This window comes from Neophocaena asiaeorientalis, unplaced genomic scaffold (genome assembly GCF_003031525.2).
Source record: "Neophocaena asiaeorientalis asiaeorientalis breed wild unplaced genomic scaffold, Neophocaena_asiaeorientalis_V1.1 scaffold35, whole genome shotgun sequence".
Taxonomy (NCBI): domain Eukaryota; kingdom Metazoa; phylum Chordata; class Mammalia; order Artiodactyla; family Phocoenidae; genus Neophocaena; species Neophocaena asiaeorientalis.
Genome location: NW_020172984.1, coordinates 1,533,417 through 1,558,257, shown reverse-complemented (window position 1 = coordinate 1,558,257; position 24,841 = coordinate 1,533,417). Strand labels below are relative to the sequence as shown.

At 44.1% G+C, this 24,841-nt stretch overlaps 1 protein-coding gene across 1 annotated transcript in view; it reads right to left on the bottom strand.

The window, feature by feature from the left end:
- Positions 1-1,398: 1,398 nt before the first annotated feature.
- SORT1 (sortilin 1) overlaps positions 1,399-24,841 on the bottom strand; it is a 45,009-nt gene continuing 21,566 nt past the window's right edge. Inside the window, exons 8-19 of the mRNA XM_024742073.1 lie at positions 22,895-23,039; positions 21,878-22,033; positions 20,148-20,254; positions 17,405-17,507; positions 16,901-17,069; positions 15,883-16,073; positions 12,576-12,765; positions 9,059-9,175; positions 8,334-8,442; positions 6,775-6,881; positions 6,386-6,509; positions 1,399-5,955 (exon numbers count right to left, since the gene is read on the bottom strand). Of these exons, the coding sequence (XP_024597841.1) occupies positions 5,941-5,955; positions 6,386-6,509; positions 6,775-6,881; positions 8,334-8,442; positions 9,059-9,175; positions 12,576-12,765; positions 15,883-16,073; positions 16,901-17,069; positions 17,405-17,507; positions 20,148-20,254; positions 21,878-22,033; positions 22,895-23,039 (1,533 nt within the window). The 3' untranslated portion in view covers positions 1,399-5,940. The remainder of the gene's footprint in view (positions 5,956-6,385; positions 6,510-6,774; positions 6,882-8,333; positions 8,443-9,058; positions 9,176-12,575; positions 12,766-15,882; positions 16,074-16,900; positions 17,070-17,404; positions 17,508-20,147; positions 20,255-21,877; positions 22,034-22,894; positions 23,040-24,841) is intronic.

Below are 24,841 nucleotides of genomic sequence, written 5' to 3'. Positions count from 1 at the left end.
TTAAAGAGCAGTTTTAGGTTCACAGCAAAGTTGAGTGGAAAGTAGAGTTCCCACATTCCCCCCTTCCCCTCCTCTCCTTTATTTTTTATGGAAACAAATGAGTATGGTTGAATGAATGAGCACCTTACTCATTTCTCCCCTTTAGCCCTCAAATTGGGGGCAGTCATTAGGATCCTGGGAGCCTGTTACTATCTTGGAGTGTGGGACAGAAGCCCAGAACTCATCTTTGCAACCTGTAAAGGGACTGAGGGCTAGGACAACCTGTAGACACAGCTGGTGCCCAGGAAGCTGTTTATCAGGAGCTTGGATGACCGAAGAGGGTGACCGTGGAGCTTGACCTCGGGCTGGTGGTGAGAGGCTGCGCCGTGTCATGTCAGGATTTGTGTAAAGGCCTCTTTGACCTATTTCTCTCGTCTGACCCAGCCAAAGCCCTTACGAGTCCAGACAGTACACCAGGGGACTCCAAACACCCCCTCTTATACCCCACTTAATCCATGCTTTGATGAGGTGATTGGCCCAGGCTTTTGGTCTTAGCTCCTTGTTGCAACTGAAGAATCAAATAAAAAAGGCAGACTCCTAGGGTCTTATCCATTGGAAAGGCTAATTTAATAGGTCTAGGTGGGATATGCATTTTAAAAAAACAACCTACTGATTCTGTTGCAGGAAGTCTTAGAACACTATGTTAGATAGAATTCCAGAAAATAAACCACCTTGGATAACCTCCTGAAGGAGGGCTCTTCCAGCAGACATGGGCTCCTCAAGAGCAAGGTCTCTGCCTGGTCATCTTTAGACCACGACGCCAGAGTAAGCATTAAATGGAAATACCCGCCAGGACGGAAGGCTGAGCAGTCGTCAGCCTTGGCTAAAGGCTCAGTGGGGGTGGGCAGGAACCTCCCCTAAAAGAAATATTTTGGAGGAGGAAAGTTGCAACTCTTTGAAGGTGCTTAAATGAAATGGGTCAGGAAGGACTACGAGTAACAGCAGCAGGAGAAATGTTAAGAGGGGCAGATGGAAAGGTGCGGAAGGTAAACTCCTTGGTGTTACTTATCAACCTGCTAGAAGAACATGGAATTCAAGAGAGTAGTGACATGCTGCTGTGTGCAGAAGGAAGAGTGTTAGCCGTTGAAACTGAGAAGCTGTACGGGGTGGCTCAGCTCGACTTTCGCGGAGTAAGAACAATGCTTTTACAAATACCCACGGAGGTAGATCTTTGTGAGCATAAAGCAGAAACAGGTGAGTAGTTTTTCCTATAAATTACCTAATACCTTACATGCTATAAATGAATAGTCCTGGCTCTTTAACTGACTTATTCTCTGGTTGCTGGGAGTTTGATGTTTGAAGCTAGAAAACTGGAAAAGCTTTCATATTAACAAATTGTAGCTTAGTCATTTTAGTAGGTCAGGTAACAAAGTCCAGTCTGTTTTATTTCTAACCCAAATATTGCAAATATACAGAAAATTACCAGTACAAAGTTAAACACACCCAGATTTATTTACATAATGCTAAAGAAATTTGAGTTTTATTTCCGTTTTGTGGAATTTTATTCTAGGGTCTGGCTTTTTTGTGTAACCGACATTGGTCATTGAAACTTGATTATCCCACCTCACATGCAATTTTCTGTCCCAAGGGAACAGAAAACTTGGGTTTTTAGCATACACGCAGTAACGATCTTAATACTGCTTTACACTTTTGTACCGACAGCTTGGGGTGGAGGCAGAGAAGTTACAGAGCAAGGAGGGACCACATGCTGATAGGGAACAAGAGACAAGACAGGGTTGGACAACAGGCACACGGGGACCCTGAGCATTTCTGTGCACGAGGATAAGGAGGGTGCCATCAAACCCCTCCTCCCTAGACGTCCAAACACAGGAGGTGGGCAGCATCATCAGGAACATTTAAGTCACCCGACCACAAACTGAGGGCATGCGGAGGATGAGAACTGCATTAAAGACTTGGGACATATCAATAAATCATTAACATGTACACTATACAGTTTATACATGTATATATGTACACACACACATATATATATAGAAAGGTACAGATTAGTTTAAGTTATCCTATATAAACAAGGACGCTTAAAAATGTACCAGTGTGAAAAAATGCGTACAGTTAAGTTGTTGAAGACAATTTCTAATTAATGTTCTGATTCTTATTGTTATAATGCAAAGTAGCCAAGAAATCAACATGTTCCTGCTATTTTAATCATCCTCCATGAGGGTGAGGCCTGGGCTCTGCTAGGGCAGGACAGCACTGCCAGAGCTGCCTGAGCTGGGCGCATCGGTGGCAGATGGAACAGAAAGTCTGGCACCTGCTGAGTGCCAGTGCTGAAAGTCTGGCCCTCCCTATCACTCCATCATGTGGCAGATCTTAAACTTTGGTTTTTGTTCAAAGGACATGTAAGTCCATGTTAATCTTCCTGCTTGAGGGAAGGTAGTAGCGAAGTTGAAAAGCTGAATCTCTTCCTATTTTAGCAGTTCCAAGTATCTGGGCTTCATGTGAGGCAAGGGGGCGGTACCAAAAATGAGCAGGCCGAGCTCTAAGCCATTGCATACAGGAGCGGGGCTCTTTAAAGCTCTCCGAAAAGGAAAGAGAGAATCTCTCTACCTGAATCATTTGCCTAGAAAATAAAGAAATGACTCAAGTCAGGACAGTCCTGCCACCTGGGGTGGATGTGAACTGCCCTGCAGTCCTCTCTCTATCCTTGTACCGTGATGAAGGCCATGGGAGAACCAGCAATGGTTTACAGAGGCAGCGGTGGCCAGTTCATTACTTATCTGTCAGGGATGAAAGGCCAGCTTGGGCATGTAGAGGCCCAGAGGCAAACCTAAGAATTACAGAGACGCACACTGGAAAGCCTATTCAGAGGCAGACGGCAAATTCTAAGTTTTAGTTACAGCTAATCTGTTGAATCTCTTAAGCCCAGCCTAGAACTGCCACAATCCTCCAAACGCTTTCATTCTTCTAAGGGGCATTCCCATTCAATGAACAGCCTAGGTGTATGCATCCCTGGTCTCTGGTATCACTAAAAACCAAGAGCCCCCTTACGTCCAAGACACCTGTCCACAGAGCACGAAGGATGATGAGTTCTCCGCCTGGATTTTAGAGCTCAGGTCACTTTGGACGGTCTAATATGTCCAACCTACCTTACAGTGCTAACTTCTATTGTTGAAATCATCTTTTGCTATCAAGCCTGAGACTTTACACAACTTTACTTTCAAAGATAATTCTCCTAACCTAACATCGATAGGACAAATTGGAAATCTTTTCTTAGAAGCTGTCATGGATTTAGGCCGTTTTCCTCTCTGGCTGAGGGCATACACTTGTGTGAGTGCAGGCTGACCCAGAAGGCTAACTAGCCAGGCTTGTTAGCAGTCCTCAAACCAACTGAGCTCGCCAGCCAGCCAGTGGTGGGAGGACAAGAAGAATGAAGAGGGTGACTCATCAATGGAGATTCCATTCCTGCACTCTTGAACAGTGACCCCCAACAAGGTGAGGGGCGGTTTCTAAACACATATTCAAAATTACCATTACTTTTGTTTTCAGCCATGAAAAACAGGAGAATAAACTCTTCTGTTTACCAAGGTGGCAAAAAAGAGCTAAATACTGCTCTGAAAGAAATGTCACTGATCCGTATCCTAAAGCATAGCAAGTCATCTATAAGAAAGCAGCCCTGCTCCAGGTGCTCAGCACTGGCGCGCATCAAAATGTACACGAGATCTGAAGACAACCACTGGCGGCGCTCGTAACACACGGGGACCCTGGCGACTTGCTCCGTTTTTGTACCTCAGCTCCATCTCTAATGGGGATTACAACCCCCGCCTTTTTTTTTTTTAAATCTCACGAGAATGTTGTAAGGTTCAAATTACATAATGCAAGAGAAAAAGTGCTGTGAAAACTGCCAAGTTCTATAGAAATATCATTATAGGCCAAGAGCCCTAATCTTATACGGTTAGAGAAGAATATTAACTTTCCTATCTTAAAACTAATCAGAGAATTACCATATATCAGCACACCTACCCGAGCGGGTATATGTGGGGAGAAGAGGTGTATGGTGTAAGTAGGTCTTTTCTGGACATCAAATTCATTTTGGGCAGGAGGTGAGGGCGACCGGGGACAAAAGCCGATACTTAATCATTTGTGAGCTGGTATATCTTTGGAATTACTTTTAATTTAAAAACCTTGTAAAAGGAATGAGCTTTTCCTAAAAGACTAGGGTTCTCTGGCTCTAACAAGTATTAACTCTCTTTACAAAAACTGCCCTAACTTTATAGCTCCCTGACTCATTTAAGTTTACTGCAGTTTCAAAGTCTCTAGAATTCTCCATCCATTCCCTCCCCCACTTTCCCTGCGGCTGTGAATCCATTCTGGTGAGGAGAGAACTCAGCCATCTGCTCACACATTCTGACAACAGTTAATTTGGCACATTTACTTTTTCCTGACTTTCTAGCCATAAAGTGAACTAGCAACAAAACAGCAGTTTATCAAAGAATGTCCCAATCATAATTATTGGGAGAAACTGTGACCGGCACAGTAGGTATGCTAAGACTGAAAACGTGCTACTATATTCCTGTACAGCAAATAGTCAAGCTGTATTAAAACTAACGATTGCAGCTTTCCATCACTATATGGCCACCCCAAAATCCATCTTGCTACATTTTCTAATTTATTTCATTTTTAAAAATGTCAAAAGGAAAATTTTTTTAATTTAAAATACGAACTTAATGTATCACACGAAACATCATCTACACTAGAAGTGTGTTTTTCAGTTGGTTCAGCCAAAAGTTTCATGCCAACAAATTACTTGGCAAAGCTGGGAAAAAGGGCAGAGGAGGAGAGTCTGGTAATAAAATTCTGATTTTTTAAAAAAAGCCTAAATCTGAAAACATGTCTAGTCATGGCTCCATGCAGAGCAGCAACCTAAGAGGAAGCAAATAAGCAGCCATTCTAATGATTCACCAAGGAGCCAGCACAGCAGGCAGGAGGGGACGCAGAAGACTGTGACGTGCCATCCTCAGGGGCTGCACGGCCCATGCCACCAGCCACTCCAGCGAAGAGCTCGCTCAGCCTGGGCACATAGCCCGGGCAAGCCTGAACCCAGACCTTGAGCAAGTCCACTGGCACACACACAAAGCATGGCTTGAAAGATCTCGGAAGAAGCAAGAGTTTCTCCTTTAATAGGTGCTAAATCTAGTCAATTCTCTGCTGCTCCCTTTTTCCTGCCCCAAGTTAAAAATATTACCCTTTAAGTTTTCCTGATTTAGTGTCTTGGAAGCACATGTAAATTAGTTGCCAAAGGGCAATTAATGAGGGTATTGCTTAATTAAACAGGGGAAAAGAAAAATCACTGTGGCCTATGGTCCCTGAAAAAACAACAACAACAAAAAGCAGGGATCTGTGTGAGGAGCTGGTGTGCAGTGTTCTTGGAGCGGGGCTGTCCCCAGATGGAGAAAGGCTGCCCAGGCTGTGCCAGTCATCGCAGCCTCTGTGCTCATCTCTGCGGCTGCTTCGTGTTGCCAGCACAGCCCAGGGACGGCACCAAGTGCTTTGTGAGAGTTGATGCTGAAGCTGGCAGGTGCCCTGGGGCAGGCGCCATGCAAAACATGCAACAGTGGGGTTAGTGAAAAGTTCCCTTCAATTCCATTTCATTTCCCTTAAAAAACAAAAACAAAACCGAAAAGGGCCCGTACCTTGCAAAAAGACAGAACTTGAAATGAAAAATTAAAAATTTTCCCTCTCTTCTCAGGGCCAATTGTAAGAGTGTTTAGGGTCCCCACCCCCCATTTCTTTAGTGTAGGTCCTTTTGGCTTTGATGGAAGCAGCAGAAACAGAGCTGGGTCCCTCGCAACGGGAAATTTATTTCCCCAAGTCGGAGCCACAGGGAGTGTAAGAGGTACTGCGGTTCCATCATCTGTGCTCAGTCCCAGCTCCTTTGAGGAGCTATTCCAGGAGGTCCTGAAAAGAAAGACATAGGCCATATTATTTACAGACCAAAAAAATCCCTATTTTGAAAGCCATTACCTAGTTTCTGGGCTGGCCAAGTCTTACAGTCATTAAATTGCTGCTTCTAGCTTATACCCTCCTTTGCTTCAATCATTATCTTGATCATGAAGTAAGAAAAGATCACCCTTTTTTTTTTTTTTTGCGGTACACGGGCGTCTCTGGCCTCTCCCGTTGCGGAGCACAGGCTCTGGACGCGCAGGCTCAGCGGCCATGGCTCACGGGCCCAGCCGCTCCGTGGCATGTGGGATCCTCCCGGACCAGGGCACGAACCGGTGTCCCCTGCATCGGCAGGCGGACTCCCAACCACTGCGCCATCAGGGAAGCCCAAAGATCACCCTTTTTAAAAATTTCTGGACCACCCCTCAAGAAGAAATAGTCTCACCTCATCTGAGTCATCATGATAACCACTTTTATGAGTGTGGGAGGTTGTGTCCAAAGCATCCACACCATCCACACCATTGGCCTCCGCATGTTGCTGGAGCACAGAGTATCGATGCACCAGGAACCTGTGGGTGGAAACCACTGTCAGCTCTCACATGGTGAGGAGGGGTGCATTTCTTATAGGACGGTGGATTTTCCAAGTTTTACACACTTGCAGAATGAGTCACACATATAGGAAGCACAGCCCGTAGCTGGCATATGGAAAATGTAAGGAAAGATTTGGGCCTGATGTTTCAGTAACATCACTTCAACTAGTTAGTTTTTGCCAGGGGCTGACTCAACCGTCTGCCCTCGGTGGACTTTCTGGTTTGATTGATTTCCGTTCCTTACCTTCCCCCACAGACGTACTTCTTCACAATGAGCACTCCTGCTACGACTGTGACCAGCATCAATCCCACAGTAGCCAGGATAATCGGAACAGAATTTGACTTGGAATTCTTGATAAATTAGAACACAAACACAAACAATTTTGGGTGTGCAATTCTCGGACTGAATTCAAAGAGGCTGCTCATTCCCTATTTCTCTGTTGAATGATCTGCAGGCTCTAGGCACCTAATGATGATACTTTCCCAACCCCCGCCCCCAAGATGAACCATCTCAGTGCTACCAGGAGAATATCACAGCTGGCAGAGGGCAACCAGAACTTCAACTGCCTTAAAGCTGTCAGAATGGTGCAAACTCAGTGGCTTCCACTTCAAAGTTACACTGGAAGTCGTAGCAACTACCTAGATCAAATGGTAATTGTGACTGTTCCCCACTACCACTGTTTATAAGTCTTGGAGCTTTTAAGGGTGAAGCAGGAAAGGGAGACTATGATAATAAGTGGGCTGAATGAATCTAAAACAGGGCCATTACCTGGAAAGGAGCTGTGCCAATGTTACGTTAGGCAAGCCATCCTATGACACCGAGATTTATTTTTTACTTAAGTTGTTGTATGTTTTTACAAATAAGCTTTCCGTATCATTGTTTGAGTGTGACCTACCTGCTTTTGGGTGGGAGATAGGGTGTGTGTGTTTTCAATGTATCCAAGAGGAGGCGGAGCTGGATTCTGGGACAAGTTGTGTCCCTGTGGGCGGGAGTCCTGTGCAATCACACACACAAACACTCTGAGGACAGCCACCAGGAGTGCAGGGCGGGGATGCAGAGAAGGAGGAACTTGCCCCCGACAAGTACACACACCCACACATTTTTCTCCCACTGCCTTCTTAATCCCACCCCTTGTCAGGCCCTCATCCCTTAGAAGGTTAGATAGGAGGGAACTGCAGATTGTCCACCTCTCCATTTCCAGATTAGGAACCTGGGGCCCACAGTTTACTGCCCCAAGTCTCACTGCTGGGCCAGTGCTTCTTTATCAAGAGGTTTCCTCTTTACCATATCCCCATATTCCAGCCAGATAGTTCAGTGCTACAGAACTGTAATCAGCCCTAAAACTTGCTTCTAAATCAAAACCAGCCCCTTATTACCATAGTTCAGTTTTCCATTCTGAACACACTTGACATGACTCGGCAAAGAGATCCACCCTACCTATGGTCCAGTGCCCTCCCTTCCACATGTGTAAAACTCCAGTCCTTTACAGCCGAACTTCTTGAGTCTTTTTCCTAAATGACTCTGAGCCTCAGAAATTTCCTCAACTGTATGCATCTAAGACCTGGAAAAACTTTACTGAATACCATTTTTTTTTCCCCAACAAAAACGTTTTCGGTAGATGAGCTTAGCGTTGGGTTATGTGACCATCCCTCATCCTGACAGTTTCCTGTACGAAGGGAAGCCTGACAGAAGTAGTCTGGCCACTTGTACTCAGTAACAGAGTTCTTGACACTGTAACTTTGACTATTCCTGGCAGAACTTGAAACCCCACTTGTATCTAAACCAGATCTACTTTAACATACCTGCTTTTCTGGACTCAGAAAGTTGCTTGTGCACTTCTTTTTCAAGTCTTTCACTTCTCGAGCAGGATTCACTCCGCCCTCGCATCTGTCTCCTGGAATTTTCCGGTATCTGAGAGGCAGAGAAAATTTGTTAACAGAATACAAGGATGTACTTCTGGATTCTTGCTTACTTCCTGAAAACAAGATTTTAGAAGTTGCAGAAAAACTTCTGGTCATTACACCATCTTTCAGGCCTTGGGGGAGATCTGAAGGGATGTTTTGGGGATATTCTGTGTAGTTTCAGTCCTTGGACAGACCACACATCCCTTGCCTTGCTGCAGGGACATGCCACCTTTCTGCCTTAAGAGACTGTGTCAAAGAACTGTGACCAGGGAAAGCACGTCAACACACGGTACATAAACCACAGGGGAGGGGAGTGTTTATCAGGGAAGGAGGCAGTGAGCCTCCTCTAGAGCAGCGCTCTCTACTGTGGTGGCTATTTACACTTAAATTAATTAAAATTACTTCAGTTCCTCACTCACACTAGTGTCAACAGCCACACAGGGCTAGTGGCGACCGCATCAGACACAGCAGATTACAGAACATTTCCCCCATCACAGAAAGTTTTAGTAGACAGTATTTTTCTAGAGTGCTCTCAACTACTGCTCAGAACTATGCGGAGAGACGCAGCTTTCACTCTGCACAGTGGAGACTCAGTCCCGATATGGGAGAAGCAGCCATCTCACCCATTTGTCGTCAGGTGCTCTTCTCTCCCGTACAAACAAAACTCTAGGTCGTGGCCCTTGAGTTCTGGCTGTTCCACACACTTGGAGTCATTTTCTGGACGGAAGTAGCCAAAATCACTGTAAGAATCAGCAAATAAGGTATCTTTCAAAGTTGCTGAAAGACAGGAAGCGACTAGCAATGAAGGCTTTATATGGGGCAGTGGATGGTCAATATTCCAGTCTTGGGTTGCCAGAAAGAAGCTAAGGAAGCCTGTGACATATAAAGAGGTCTGTTTAGGAAAAAAAAAGCACATGGGGAGGGCTGAACTGAGGGAAAATAGCTTATGGATTGGGCTTCAGACTCAGTAGCTAGGAGTCCCACACAGACAGCTCAGGCTCCGGGAAGGGAAGGAGGGCAGCCTGCAGGGGGTGGAGACTCACGTGACTAAGACACAGAGAAATAGTACATCAGCAGCAGATCTAAACTCTGGGACACTCAGCAACTCTTTTATTTCTCTCCAGATAACTCATTTACCCATGTTCTACCCATGGCGGGTATGTTAAACCTTTCCTGCCTTCCCCACTTCCGTGTCCCTCTTTGTTTCTTAGATGGTCCCTGCTGCCAATGTGAATGCCTGTTCTTGCCCTCCATTCTATCCCATCTCTCCATAGCGCCACCCATCTGCTCTTTCTCTGCTTTCCCCAAAGAAATGACACGAGCGGCCTCGGCCCCATCCTTCCTACTGCCCCTGGGCGGGGGCTCGTTCCATGGGCAGTGTGGCAGTGACCACTAGTCCCACTCACCTGGAGGCTTCTCCTTAGCCTGAACCTGTCCTCTTCCTTCACCATCCTCTCCTTTACTGGCCAGATTTCTTAAAAAATATTTTTTCCTTGTTCTGTTGTACTCATTTACTTTTTATTCTATGCATTTGGGCTTCGACCCCCTTCTGCAACCTTGAAAATGAATGTCTGTGGCCCCCCAGGGCTCACCAGTCATCCAACCTAGGGGGCTCTCTCTGTCTCCTTCACTCTGACCACCTATTGTGGGGCACTTGCCACAATGCTGTGCCCCACCCACTGAGGCCCTGAGAGCGGCACTCGTCTGTTTCTTTGGTCACTGCTTGCTCTGCTCTCTTCCTAACCCATCAGTGCAGATGTTTTCCAAGATCCTATAATTCATTCTCTTAACTCCCCCTTCATGAGCTTAACTATTTGTTGCAACTAAAACTTCTAGGTTTTACCTCTCTTGAGCTCTAATCCTACATTTCCAAATATCTGCTGGACACTGCCATCTAAATCTGCTGACAGAACCTCAAATAAACAAAACATTCAAACTACATCACAACTTCTCCTTCATGCCAGTCCCTCCGGTCATTTCCTCTGTTTGTCCAGGACACTACCTTCCTTCCCACCATCTAAGTTGGAAACAGCCTGAGCACCCCCATCTGGACCCACTCACTTCATCGTGACTACTGTAACTTCCCCTCATGGTCTATCTTCCAGCACACCCTTCCTGATCATGCTGTTGGGGTGGTCTAAGCCCACATCAGTCCGCGTGCTTTAACGACCTGCTTCTTCCCAGATACGCATGGTCAAATCCTACGGCTCGTCAGGGCTCAGCCCAAATGCCACCTCCTCTACAAAGCCTTCTTTGACCGACCTACCTCCTTTCAGCTCTGGATGGAATAGTCTCTCCCTTTTCTAAATCCCCAAGGATCCCACCTTCTGTTTCAAACATAATTATGTGCATCTTACCAGGAGAGTCTATAATAAACTTCCTGTTATCACTTTGCACTGCCCTGTGCATAGAAAATATTCAATGAATATTTGGTGAATATATAGATGCTGCTTGTACTTCAAGGCTTTCTGACAAATATTTAAGGGAGAGGGTAGAGAGAACAAAAGATACAGAAGACACCACACCTCCAATAGCAAGGAGAAATTTCTGGCAAAAATTTTATGTGTTCAATCCAAAATTTCAGGGACCATACCCTTCCCACTCACAAAGTACACATTTCTCAAGCACGTGGGGTACAGTGGGCAGGCTCTGGAGCTGAATGGCCAGGTTCACATCGCAGCTCTGCCCCATGACGGCAAATTAGTCATAACCTCTCTGTACCTTCATTTCTCCCTTTGTGAAATGGAAATAAACAGAGTACCTCTCTCACAGGGCTGCTGAGGGCAAGTGTAAACAGACGTACTGCTAAAAAACGTCAGCAGCTGTCATTATGACTATGTGATTATCAAATACAATACGCACTCAAAGAGTCTGGAGTTTAATGGTGGAAGCAAATCTATACACATTAAAATACGGTAAGTGCTGTATTAGGAGCCTAGATGGGGAAAATCTGGGGAAGGCTTTAAGAAGACGGTATCTGAGCTAAGTATTAAAGGCCAAGTAGGAATTCACCAGGCTTGGGGGTCAAGCAGGGAAAGGCTTCCAGGAAGCAGCAGCAGCACGCACAGTGGCATGGAGCTCTGAAAAAGCACCACGTGTTTGGAAAACAGCAGAAGCGCAGGTGACTGGGAGCCACCCTGTGTGCAGTTAAGGATGGGAGACAGCCCTTCAGAGTTTGACAGTATGAATAAGCTCTAGCCCTATTACAACATCAAAGTGATCTGAGTGATATTTTCCCCTGCGGAAATAGAGAAGGGAGGACCCCTGGCCATTCCACAGATATGAGCCACGCAGGAGGAAACACACTGGGTCAGGCTGCAGTTTGCTCAGTACTGCATTCTCTGTCACCTGCAGTTCAGGAGAATACATTGTGGGAGGACAGGACTGCTATCTATCTGCCTGCCTTCTTTTCCAAATCCACTTCTACCTCCTGTCAGTATCTTTTGCAGGTAACAAGTTCCGTAAGATTAGTACCTGTGATGTGAAGCAGTTCCTCTTATTTGCCCTAAGTTACCTCGCTTAGGCTACCTAGGGACTCCCTCGCCCTTGTATAATCAGCTAACCCTGTGCCAGCCAAGAAACTAACCCTTAAGCCTGGATGGTCCTGAACTCTAGGGAGTCCACCTTGATGGCTTCTAAGCCTTGATGGGACATACAGACCATACATACTGATGTCACCTCCTGTCTCAGGACAGATCCACACTCTTTCCGCCTTCAGTCCTGCAGACGACCCCAAACCTAGTACCCTACCTGCCTCACCCAGGCTGTCAGGCTCCTTGCTAAAGTCGTTTCCTCTGAGCTCCTGTACCACTTTTCTTGGTGTTTCTGTCCTATCATCTTCTCTCTCTCTCCTTTTTAATTCTCATCCTCCTTATGTACCTCTCTCCTTCCCACCACTGCCAAGTCAGGATGTCCAGGGGTTGTTGCTGGTTCTGGCCAATAAGTAACTGATACAATGTTATCTGTCCAATTATTAACAACTCTGGTCCCCTTTCTCTGTGCCTCAATTTCCTTAATAAGAAGCAACCGTACTCCACTCTTGAGGAAGAAGGGAAAGAAAAGGATTTAAATATTTTTGAACTGTCTTTTGCCTCCTCCAGCACGGGAAATGGCTGATAGGGATCTGAGGGATGCTGATACCAGAGGAAGTCCTCCAGGGAGCAGGGACAGACGGACGGCTGCTTGGTCACAACATAGTCCCGACCATTCTGACAGACGGATGACTTGCGTAGCCGTAGGTACTGTTCTTTATAGCCTAAAATGCAGCCATCTCCATAATCTCCAGGGTCTGTGGAGTGAGCCAGCCATATGGTATAGTCCTTCTCTTCACCTAAAAGAAAGACAGGCTGTTCAGGAAACTGCATGGGACAGAACCCACCCATGTGAGGCAGCTGCCAGGCAATAGGAAGAACGAGGAGAGGAAAAGTAGGGATGTCTGACTCAACCTACTGCTTCACTTTGGAATTGCAAATGAAGGTTAACATTAGTGGGAGCCTACCAGCAATGGGCTTTTCTTCATACCAAGGGAGGAGTCTTTGCATCTCACGACCCATTTGAGTTCTAGGAAAAACCTTATTTTTGAAGTGGGGAGCTGGATGGAGAACCTCTAAGGTTCCTTCCAGACTGAGAAGCTTCTGTCTTTAAGTCTTGCACGCCTGTGCCCTTGGTCAGCAGGAGCTGTCAGGTAAGCAACCAGATGCTTGCCTTTAGGATAAGACACCAATTAGCCAAAAGCATGGGTTTAATTTCACTACGGGTTAGTCTGCTTCAAACAGAAGGGGAAACCTACTTTCTAGACTTTTAACTCTTGTTGACTGGCTTTCAAATGAAGACCGTGATGACAGTCAACCTGGCTTAGTGTGTCGTATCATCCACTCCTGGAAAAATGACTCAAAGGCTGTGGCCTAAAGACTGTGGATTAGGTTTTTATCTTTTGGGATGTGAAGACCAGAACAGGGCCTGTTAAAGAGCAGGGGCTGGGGCTTCCCTGGTGGCACAGTGGTTAAGAATCTGCCTGCCAATGCAGGGGACACGGGTTCGTGTCCCGGTCCGGGAAGATCCCACATGCTGCGGAGAGGCTAGGGCCGTGAGCCACAACCACTGAGCCTGCGCGTTTGGAGCCTGCGCGTCTGGAGCCTGTGCTCCGCAACGGGAGAGGCCGCGACAGTGAGAGGCCCGCGCACCGCGATGAAGAGTGGCCCCCGCTCGCTGCAACTGGTGAAGGCCTTCGCACAGAAACGAAGACCCAACACAGCCAAAAGTGAATATAAAATAAATAAATTTTTAAAAAAAGAGCAGGGGCTTAACAAATCTTTTAATGATGTTAAACTTCAGGGATAACTGCAGAGCTGCCTGCTGAGGGGAAAACTCATAAGCCAGCTCCTTTATAGCCTATTTAGTGAATTTAGATTATAATGACTCTCCGATTTTAAATCATTGAAACATCTTGTAGAAAAGTAAGGTCCAAACTGAGTGCTTCTGCTTCTTGCAGGACTCACTAAAGTAACATGCTGAGGAAACGGGCCCCCAACACAGCCTAATAACAGTCAGGACCAAATTTAACCAGAGCTTCTCGAAACTTAAGTCTTCTATCATATTATGCCAGAACGCAACTACGGGTCACAGGGAGTCATCACTTTTTCTCCAGTTTTTTTTTTTTATCCTCCATGTTTTCAGTACAATGTCAGCATCTTTGGTACTGGGGGCCTGGGTTTGCTTGTGATTCTTTAGGAACACCTTGCAATGAGTATTTTAACTTCTCTGAAGCCATTTTCTGGGCCTTTAACATGCCTTCCAGTTTGAAGTCACAGCATTCTGAAATGGTCAAGCCAAACTCTGCATGAAAACTTCCTCACTTCAACATTTTGATAAGTGACACAGTCAGTTAGATGGTCTTTGTAACACACTTTCCTCTAGAGTTTCCTCTACAGTTCTGCTGTAATCAAGTGTGAAAAACCCTGAAGTGTTATGATATAATTTTAGACAAACAAAAACATGCATTATCCTTACAAGCAGAAAACACTCTCAGAAAATGCTACAGAGATCTAAAGTACAAAATATACTCTCCTAGATGTCCACATGTGGCTAGTCTGAATTGAGATTTACCATAAGGGTGAGTGTAGAATATGCACTGGATTTTGAGGCCCTAGTTAGAAGAAAAAGAACGTAACAGATGGCTAAAAAGCACATGAAAAGATGCTCAACATCACAAATTATCAGAGAAATGCAAATCAAAACTACAATGAGGTATCGCCTCACACCGGTCAGACTGGCCATCACCAAAAAGTCTACAAATAATAAATGCTGGAGAGGGTGTGGAGAAAAGGGAACCCTCCTACACTGTTGGTGGGAATGTAAATTGGTACAGCCACTATGGAGAACAGTGTGGAGGTTCCTTAAAAAACTAAAAATAGAACTACCATATGATCCAGCAATCCCACTCCTGGGCATATATCCAGAGAAAACCATAATCCAAAAAGATACATGCACCCCAATATTCACTGCAGCACTGTTTACAATAGCCAAGACATGGAAGCAACCTAAATGTCCACTGACATTTAGGAATGGGTAAAGAAGATGTGGTATATATATATACAATGGAATATTATTCAGCCATAAAAAGAATGAAATAATGCCATTTGCAGCAACATGGATGGACCTAGAGATTATCGTACTAAGTGAAGTAAGTCAGACAGAGAAAAACAAATATCATATGATATTGCTTGTATGTGGAGTCTAAATAAAAGGTACAAATGAACTTATTTACAAAACAGAAATAGAGTCACAGATGTAGAAAACAAACTTATGGTTACCAGGGCAGAAAGCGGGGAGAGGGATAAACTGGGAGATTGGGATTGACATATACACACTACTATATATACAATAGATAACTAATAAGGACCTACGGTATAGCACAGGGAACTCTACTCAATACTCTGTATTGACCTACATGGGAAAAGAATCTAGAAAAGAGTGGACATATGTATAACTGATTCACTTTGCTGTACAGCAGAAACTAACACAACATTGTAAATCAACTGTACTCCAATAAAAAAATTAAAATACCTTAAAAAAAGAATGTAAAATGTTTCATTAATAATTTAAAAACATTGCTTACATGTTAAAATGATAATATTTTGGACATACTGAAATAACTATATTATTAAAATAAATTTTGCCTCTTTTACTTTTATAATGTAGCTAGTTGATAGAATAAGCTAAATTATATACGTGGCTCTCATTTTATTTCTCTTGGATAGTGCTAATCCAAAGAGGGAAGTGCTTTTCTGGTACCATCCCTTTGCCTGCTAACCCACATGGAACATCCTTCAGTCCTCTTTCACACACATGATTTTCTTATTCCAGCCAGAAGAAATTAAACTGAATCGGTTATTTAGGAAAATGGGCTCACAAGTTTCTGGTAGAAAAGTTCAAAGGAGACACTCACAGTTCCTTTCAAGGATATCTTTAAAATCGATGGTGTAGGAGACCCACTGGCGAGTCAGGAAAGATTCTGTGAAACCCCAGATGCTGATGTTCATGGACCTAGCTCCAGGTTCTGAAGCCAGGCCAGTAAAGTAGATAGGCTCCCTGGTAAACATGTAGGTTTGCCAGCACTGACCCTCGTCCGTGGAGAACCTGAAACCACAATTAGAGAAAGATCATGAGAGAGGATCAACATTTACGGGAATATCAGGAAACCACCGGCTGTTTGATAACAAATCAGAGAAAAACTCTCATATTTAGGTGATGGCTTACTATTATATTAATTTTTAACACCTATAGTTAACGGGGAAAAGGGATTCACTCAAATATTATGGAAGAAAATGCCTTTATAAAAATTCTTCCAGGGCTTCCCCAGTGGCGCAGTGGTTGAGAGTCCGCCTGCCGATGCGGGGGACGTGGGTTCGTGCCCCAGTCCGGGAAGACCCCACATGCCGCGGAGCAGCTGGGCCCGTGAGCCATGGCCGCTGAGCCTGTGCGTCAGGAGCCTGTGCCCCGCAACGGGAGAGGCCACAACAGTTGGGAGGCCCCAACAGTGGGAGGCCCCCGGCCCCCAAAAAAAAAAAAAAAAAAAAAAAAAAAAAAAATTCTTCCAAAGGGAAAAAGGATAGTGACTCATGTAAGAATGGGCTTCCAAGTCAACAAACAGAAATTATATAATAAGAACTTGTACTTAAGGAGTCATTTCCCCTCCAGAGTGCTTAAATGCTCCCATAATATTCTTGTTGGGAGGGAGAAGAGTATTTTTTAAAAGTGACGAAAAGTGTTAGCTAGAGGGAGTCAGAGGAAAAAACAAAGCCATTTAATTTGAGTTGCTCTAAATGCAATCCTTTCAAGCACCTTCCCTACACTCTGTAGAATGCACTAATCTGAATCAAGGACTGTAACTTCCCCCCAACAAACTGACAAACATCCCACAGTTGCTCTCTATGCAGATAGTGTGGGTGGAGCTGAGCTCATACTTAATCACATTGATAGGACGGCTGCTGTGCTCGATGGCTACAATGATGCCTCCGGAATCCAGGATGGTGTAATAGTGAGGTCCTTCCAGCATCTTCAGCCAGGAGTAACCCCCATCATCTGAGATGTACACATCTGGGATCATCACTGAGATGGCATCCCCCACGCTACCTACAACACAATCCACCATCTCATCAGCACATATCAGCAATGAAACAGGGAGGATTTACTGTCAAGAGAATAATTCTGAATGAGTTTATTCTGATTATTTCCCATCATGCCTCTTGTAACTGAAAAAAAGGCCACTTACAATTTGGTAAAGGGAGAAGTCATGTTGCTCTCTGATGAGAGTCTATGAAAAACCCACAGTATCATTATCTTGCAAGAAATTCTGCAAAGGATGGTAAAAGCCACGTATGGTGGTTTTCTCACAGGGCTCGACACTGTGACTGAGTTTCAGTGTGCTCAGCCACTTCTTCCTGCGGAAGTGAGGGTGGGCTGCTTACCGTGGGCGATGACTATGCCAACAGCGTTAGGCTCTGAGAGTGGGGCCATTGGAACGTTGAGTTTCTGGGAGATGCTGTAGGAAGCGTGAATATGAAGGCTGCACTGTGGAAAGAAAGCAAAGCTTAGATTAAAACCAGAGGTGCAGTTTTCTTTCTCATCTCAGAGAGTCTTCTAATAAGGCTTTGAATGTATTAACCCAGACTTCCGTGGGATACTCTTGTTAAAAAAAATTGTGGTAAAAATCACATACCATAAACTTTATCATCTTAACCATTTTTAAGTGTGCAGTTCAGCAGTGTTAAGTACAGTCACACTGTTGTGCAGCCATCACCACCGTCCATCTCTGGAATTTCTGTGTCCTGCAAAACTGAAACTCTGTGCCTGTGAAACGGGAACTCCCCATCCCCGCCTCCCCCGACGCTGGCAACTACTATGCTCCTTTCTGTCTCTGTAAGTTTGACTAGTCTAGGTACTTCATAGAAGTGAAACCATACGGTGTTTGTCCTTCTGCGACTGGCTTATTTCACTTGGCATAATGTCCTTCCAGTCTACCCATGGTGCAGCATGTGCCAGGACACCCTGCCTTTAAAAGACCGAATATTCTTCCATTGTGTTTATACACCACATTTTGCTTATTCATTCGTCTGTCAATGGACACTTAGACTGCTTCCATCTTTCAGCTATTGTGAATAATGCTGCTTACAAACACGCATGTTCAAATAACTCTTGAGACACTGCTTTCAATTCTTTGGGATATATACCCAGAAGTGGAGCGGCTGGATCATATGGTAGTTCTACACTTAACTTTTTGAAGAACCCTCATATTGTTTCCCATAGCAGCTACACAATTTTCATTCCCACCAGCAGTGAGTGCACAAGGGTTCCAATTTCTCCACATCCAAGTCAACACTTATTATTTTTTGGATAGTAGCCATTCTAATGGATCTGAGGTGATCTCTTGCAAATCAAAAATTTTGATTTGCATTTCCCTAATAATTGGTGGTGTTGAGCATGTTTTCATGTGCTTACTGGCCATTTGTATATTTTCTTTAGAGGAATGTTTATTCAAGTCCTTTGCCCATTTTTAATGTGGGTTGTTTTTTTGTTATTGAGTTATAGGCTCAGTGGGATATTCTTGATTCTGAAATGCATTAGTATATTTGGGAAAAAACTATGCAGTTATTTTCACATGTGTAATCTTAGTTTACTTTATTCCTGCACTACACCAAAGCCTCTGATCAATATTTAAAGTATGATTCCACACAAATAAACTTGATGAACGCCTGACATACTTCAGATGCTGTACAAGATGTGGCGGTGATTTGAAGAAGCCCCAGTCCTGTCTTTAAGAAATATTTCTCAGAAACTAGTTGAGGTATAAAGCAGGATGAAAATTAGTGCTTTACAAGAGGTTCAAATTGGTTAAAATGTTAATATTATGCCATGTATATTTTACTGCAATTAGAAAAAAGCTTCAAGCAAACTGCTAATGAAACGAAGAGCAATGATTAGTTCTAACTGAAGATGGGCACTAAGGATGGTTAGGATTTCCACTAACCCTAATGAACTGGGGGTAGGGGAGACAGGTACAACTTCCCCAGGAATAACGTGGGCAAGAGGCAGCTACATGCAGGGTGTTCCGGGAGCAGCAGAAGTTACAAGGGGCGTGCCAGTGATAAAATGGGCAATGACAATGAAAAGGCAGAAGATAGCCTGACAGGGGAGGAGGGGACCTTCATTCGCCAGATCACAGGCAAAGGGGAACCACAAAGAGTGTTGGGGAGGGAGAGACACAGCAGCGTGAGGGTTTCAAGGTAAGTAAAGAGGCCACTGTACCTGCCCAGGCTTAAGGTGAGAAGGGCAGGTGCAGGGCAAGGCCAGGGCGGAGGGATGGAAAAAGGGGAGCAGGATAGGGAGAGACACTCCACAGCACTCATGAATACAGAGAAGAGAGAGGGTGTGACGGGGGTGGTGTACCAGAAAGCCCAGCTGGGAGAGCAGAGTGCATATCAGCCACAGGTACTCTGAGGAGAGCTTGGAATTACCAACACTGTCACTTTTGAAGAAAACTCCCAGGGTTCCACTAAGCTCCTCTCAAATTCTGTAAAAGTCAGACATAAAGCTTGTTTTTTGTTTGTTTGTTTTTCCTTTTTTTCTTGGCTGTCAAGACCTGTCAATCATGAAACCTGGGATCTCCTGGAGCAATGCGTTTGTATTTCTAGCTCTTGGTCTCTCCTCAGAGGGCTCATCTCCTGCTTCCACATGCCACACCGGGTCACCACCCATACCCACCGGCCACGTGGAGCTTTGGCAGAGGGGAAGAGAGACCAAGTTCTCCTTCATTTGTTTCTGGCCAGTACAGCTTTGCACTGCTCATGAATGGCTGGTCTATGGCTTTCTGTAGAATTCCTGAAGTTTCATAGCTGCCATCATGACTCCTAACTAATCACCGGCCCATCTGTCCACTATGTTTTCATTCAGCAGTTTAGTACAACACAAATTGTTAGCCTTCAATTTTGTTTTTCGTTAAAGACAAATAAGCCATAATATTTTGGTCTTTCTTCGCCGTTCCTATTTCCTACATCCTAGCTAATTTCAACCCCTCATTTCCAAAGTTTCCACCTTTATCTGTAGACCCTCATCAAGTACAAAACTTCATTATTCAAAAGCCTGGCACTAATAAGAGCAGAACAGAATGGCTGCTTTGCTCCAAATACATATGACAGTTGCAGTAAAACAAACCTCGTTCTTATTTTTTGCAGTAGCATCGCATTCACTGTTCTCAGGCTTCCTCAGGTGCTTCCACCTTCCTCCTTGGTCAAAAGTGATCATAGTCTGGATAGAATTATCTGAATAGGAAAAGGATGATATTAAGCCTGATACACTGGAAGCACCCTATTAACTTCAGTTTATCATTGCATAACTCTCTCCTAACAGAGACTATGTAACACCGTTAGAACTCTGGAGTCCCACAAGCTTGTTACATCCAGTGAAATGGCTCAGTGCTGGTGAGTATGATATTTGAAAGAGGCTTCCCACCTGATCAGGATCCAACTGATCCCGGAAATCATCTGTACTGATGCTCTTATAAAAAGATACCTTTATCTCCTTACCAGCACTAACAGGCTGACATCTATTCTTCCTCCTTGTTTGCTTGCCTTGGAAGTAAAATCTACAGTGGGAAGGCATTCTAATCGTGACTCAGACAAGGCCATGATACGGGGCTTGTTTTAGTGAATCTCAAGATTTGAATGTATCTGCATAAGTCTCAGTTAATAATTCCTAATTTTGTCTCTCTGCCACTCCATATCCTATCCCTCTTTTACCTTTTCCTTTTTTTTCTTCATCTGTCTTCCCCATTCTCTATTCTTAATGATATAAACTGTTGCAGGTTTAAATTCAAAGATATTATGCTTTGAGTTTCTCAAGGAGAATCAAAAAAGAAAGCAAATAAGGTAAATTTCATTTATTCAATAGATGTTTTACTGCCTGTCCACTATGTGAAAATTGCTGTAAGGCTTTGGGAATATATCAGTGAACAAATCAGGAAAAAAAACTTTGTGAAATATATATTCTAGTAGGGTGAGGCAGACAAACACTAGACATAGTACATAGGTAAATTAGATAGTATGTTAGAAAATAAGTGCTATGGAAAAGACTTGCACAGCTAGAGGGGGACTGAGAGTGTGCGTGTGTAGGGGCAGGCAGACTGACATTTAAAATAGGATAGTCAGGGCAGGTCTCATCAGAAAGTAACACGACCAAAGGCTGGGAGGAGGAAAGCATCAGCCTTGCAGATATCTGGGGAAAGAGAGAGAACAGTCAGTGCAAATCTCTCAGCCACGAGTGTGCGATTCTGGTGTGTTTAAGGACGGGCAGAGGGCTGGAGTGACTACAGGAGAGTGAGCAAAGCAGAGAGGAGCTAGAAGTGAGGTCAGGGAGGAACTAGGGTGTCAAAATCACTTGGACTTTGCAGGGTCTTCACAAAGTGAAAACAAATATCCCCCACCTCCTTCCAAAAAGTGAATATATAAATAAACAAAACCTAAACAAATATTTGTACTTTAGAGTAATGTGTTTACTTGTGCAACTGGGCCACAGTAAAGGTAAGGTCTGAGAACCAGTGAAGAGAAAGAACGCCAAGAGGAATCTCGGCTGGCTATCACTCCGCCCTACACAAGGCGAAAAGCCTAAGTGGTCTAAACTCCTTCCTGTAGGCCTGAACCTCCCAACACAGAAGACTTATTTTATAAACAATGTAGAACCCCCCAAATCTTTCTTTCTGCCTGCTGCTGTTCTGTTCTTTCTTAGTTCTATTTGCCATAACTTATTTAAAATAGAGAGCCAGAATTTACATGGATAGCCTTGTTGACTAGGCAAGCAACATTACTGGGGAGGATAGGATCCCCAGTTTCCCCAAAAGCCTCCACTCCCAACATGTTCAGCTGAAGGAGAGCTGTGCCGAGACCCACCTTCTGAGAGCACACTTGTCATGTAGACCCCACGGAGGGAGGTCACGTTGGTAAAGTCTGTCTCGCCACCTGTGGTTGTGTAGAGATGTCGGTCCAAGGACTTGGAATAGACAATGCCTCGATCGTCCGAGGTAAATATAGTGCCAAATCCGGTATCTGGAATAGGCAAACAAACAAAAACACTAAGTCTTGGGAGGGAACAGAGAGAAAACAATAGTCTAGTCATACACATGACACATGACTGACTGACTGCACACATCAGCCAACTCTCTCCCTTCATGATGTACACGCAGACCTGAGAGTCAATCAAGGTTTGATACTCAAGATCTTCACGGCCATCTTTAATTCTAGTACCCAGCTTAGTGCCTGAAATATAGCAGATGCTGAATTTGTTGAATAAATTAATCAGATGTTACAGAAAAGCTCTTCTCAGTTATACTCTGGTGGCAGGCACTGTATTTAGCTTCACATCTTGCACATCTTTAAATCTTTACACTCTAAAATAATGCTTCTCAAACTGTGGTGAAGGATCAATTTCAAGATTTCAATTATGTCACAAACTGATGCTTTTGTAAATATAACAAAAATTTATCACTAGAAAAATGAAATACAAAAGAAATAAAAAATACAATCCTTAAAATTTTTTTTTATTATTAGAGTCAACAGATACAAAATTTCTTTGTCAAAGGGCTGTAAGAGTTTCTAAATGCTCGCTCTTGCTTTCCATACGTATTTGGTAATAAAGAATTTGCAAACCAGTACCAGTCCTCCGACCATTCTTTGAGCAGCACTGCTCTAGAACACCTGGACATACTATACAAACCGCCTTAGAGGGTCAAAGCAAGTGGCCTTTTTAACAGAGGCTACATATCATCTCTAAGACAGAGTATTCAGTAGGCCAGTAATAAATTCCTAGGGGTAAAAGGAAAAATTGACACGTAAGAAGGAAAGTTACTAAAATAGGGTTCGGAGCTTAAATCTCTGTGCTTCAAGGGCGAGCCGCTGCACAGCTCTTACCTCCAGGTTCGTCTACATGCATGAACACCATGTCATCATTAGCTGCTAGAATAGAATAGAATTGTTCCTGCCCCACAGAGGGGAGCTGGGCCATGCTCCATGTGTCCCCTTGATCTGTTGACACATGAATCCTTCTTGTTGTATCCTGGAACAAATGCCAATATTTATCTTTTAAATTCTCTACCAAGATGCCATGTGCAGTGACACGAATAGGTACATTATTAATTATATGAATCATTATCCATTTCCTCACTGGGTACAACTGTTAAAAATGAAAGGTCCTAGTACCAATTACCAAAGCTATTTCTAACCTCTTGCAAGATCCAGGCACTGGAACAATCCATCCTATTGTAAGTAAGGTTATCCTGGTTTGCTCTTTGGTTTCTTCATTCTGGTGTGACCCCCTAAGATATTAACCTCCCAAGTTCTGACGTGCCAGTTTCCTTCAATAGAGATTAGGGTTTGTCGGGACCATCATTAGTTTGGCTCTATAGCCATTCGCATATGCTTGCTCAGATAATTCTTTTTATTTTCTAATTGATTAATTAATTAATTTATTTATTTTTGGCTGCATTGGGTCCTCGTTGCTGCACGCGGGCTTCCTTTAGTTGTGGCGAGCGGGGGCTACTCTTCGTTGTGGTGCGCAGGCTTCTCATTGCAGTGGCTTCTCTTGCTGTGGAGCACAGGCTCTAGGCGTGTGGATTTCAGTAGTTGTGGCATGCAGGCTCAGTAGTTGTGGCTCACAGGCTCTAGAGCGCAGGCTCAGTAGTTGTGGCTCACGGGCTTAGCTGCTCCGCGGCATGTGGGATCTTCCTGGACAAGGGCTGGAACCCGTGTCCCCTGCATTGGCAGGCGGATTCTTAACCACTGCGCCACCAGGGAAGCCCTCAGATAATTCTTAAAATGATGACTGCTGCATAGAAGTTTGGTGCCTTTGAGACAGCCCTGGCATAATCCAAAGAATTAGATAATTAAGGGTCTAGAAAATGGAGATGAAACGCAGGCTTGGGAGATCATGAGGAAAGTCAAAATGTGACATGTCTCCTTTTTTTTTTTTTTTAACATCTTTATTGGAGTATAATTGCTTTACAATGGTGTGTTCGTCTCTGCTGTATAACAAAGTGAATCAGCTATACATGACATGTCTCCTCTTTAAGGAAGGCTCTCAGAACAGCCATGATGGAGGGAACATGCCAGGCTGGGAAGAGGCCAAGGAGAGTCAGAAATTAATATAATGAAGCTGATCAGGGAGTATTTAGCTGTTAAAAGGAGTCTGTTGAGGAGGCAATTAACACATACTGTCTGATAAATAGTTTAAAATAGCTTCTAGACACAGTTTAGGCAGGGCACAAGAATTAGTCCCAGAGCCTCCTTATGTTAAATACTCTTCAGTGACAAGTACATTTAACTTATTTTTCTAACTCACATCTTAGATGTTTACTGTGGATCTTACTGTCACTGTTATAGGTAGAAACTAGAGTTCAAAAGCACACAGCAGAATTTTAATTTTGTAACAGCACAGTGTATAGGCGACTACCTCTGGAATTAGACAGTCTGGTTTCCACCAGGGTTCCACCTCTGGGTGACCCTAGACAAGTTACTCAATTTCCTCAAATAAAAACCGAGATAACAGTATGAACTTATAGGGTTGTTGGGAGGATTATTATGAAAGTGCTCCAGGGCGTGATCTGTAGTTACTATGTCTACTTCCCCATCTCCAGTTCTCTCTGAACCCACTCCAATCAGCCTTTTAACTTCAGTACTCCAAGGAAACTGCTTTCATCGAGGTCACCAACAACCTATACTTTTCCAACTCCAGTGGATAATTCTCAGAACTCATCTAACTACACATTTCAGCTGAGTTTAACACAGCTGACCACTTCTTGCTCCTTGAAACATTTCTTTCACTTGGCTTTCATGACATCACCTGTCTTACTTCCCCCACCT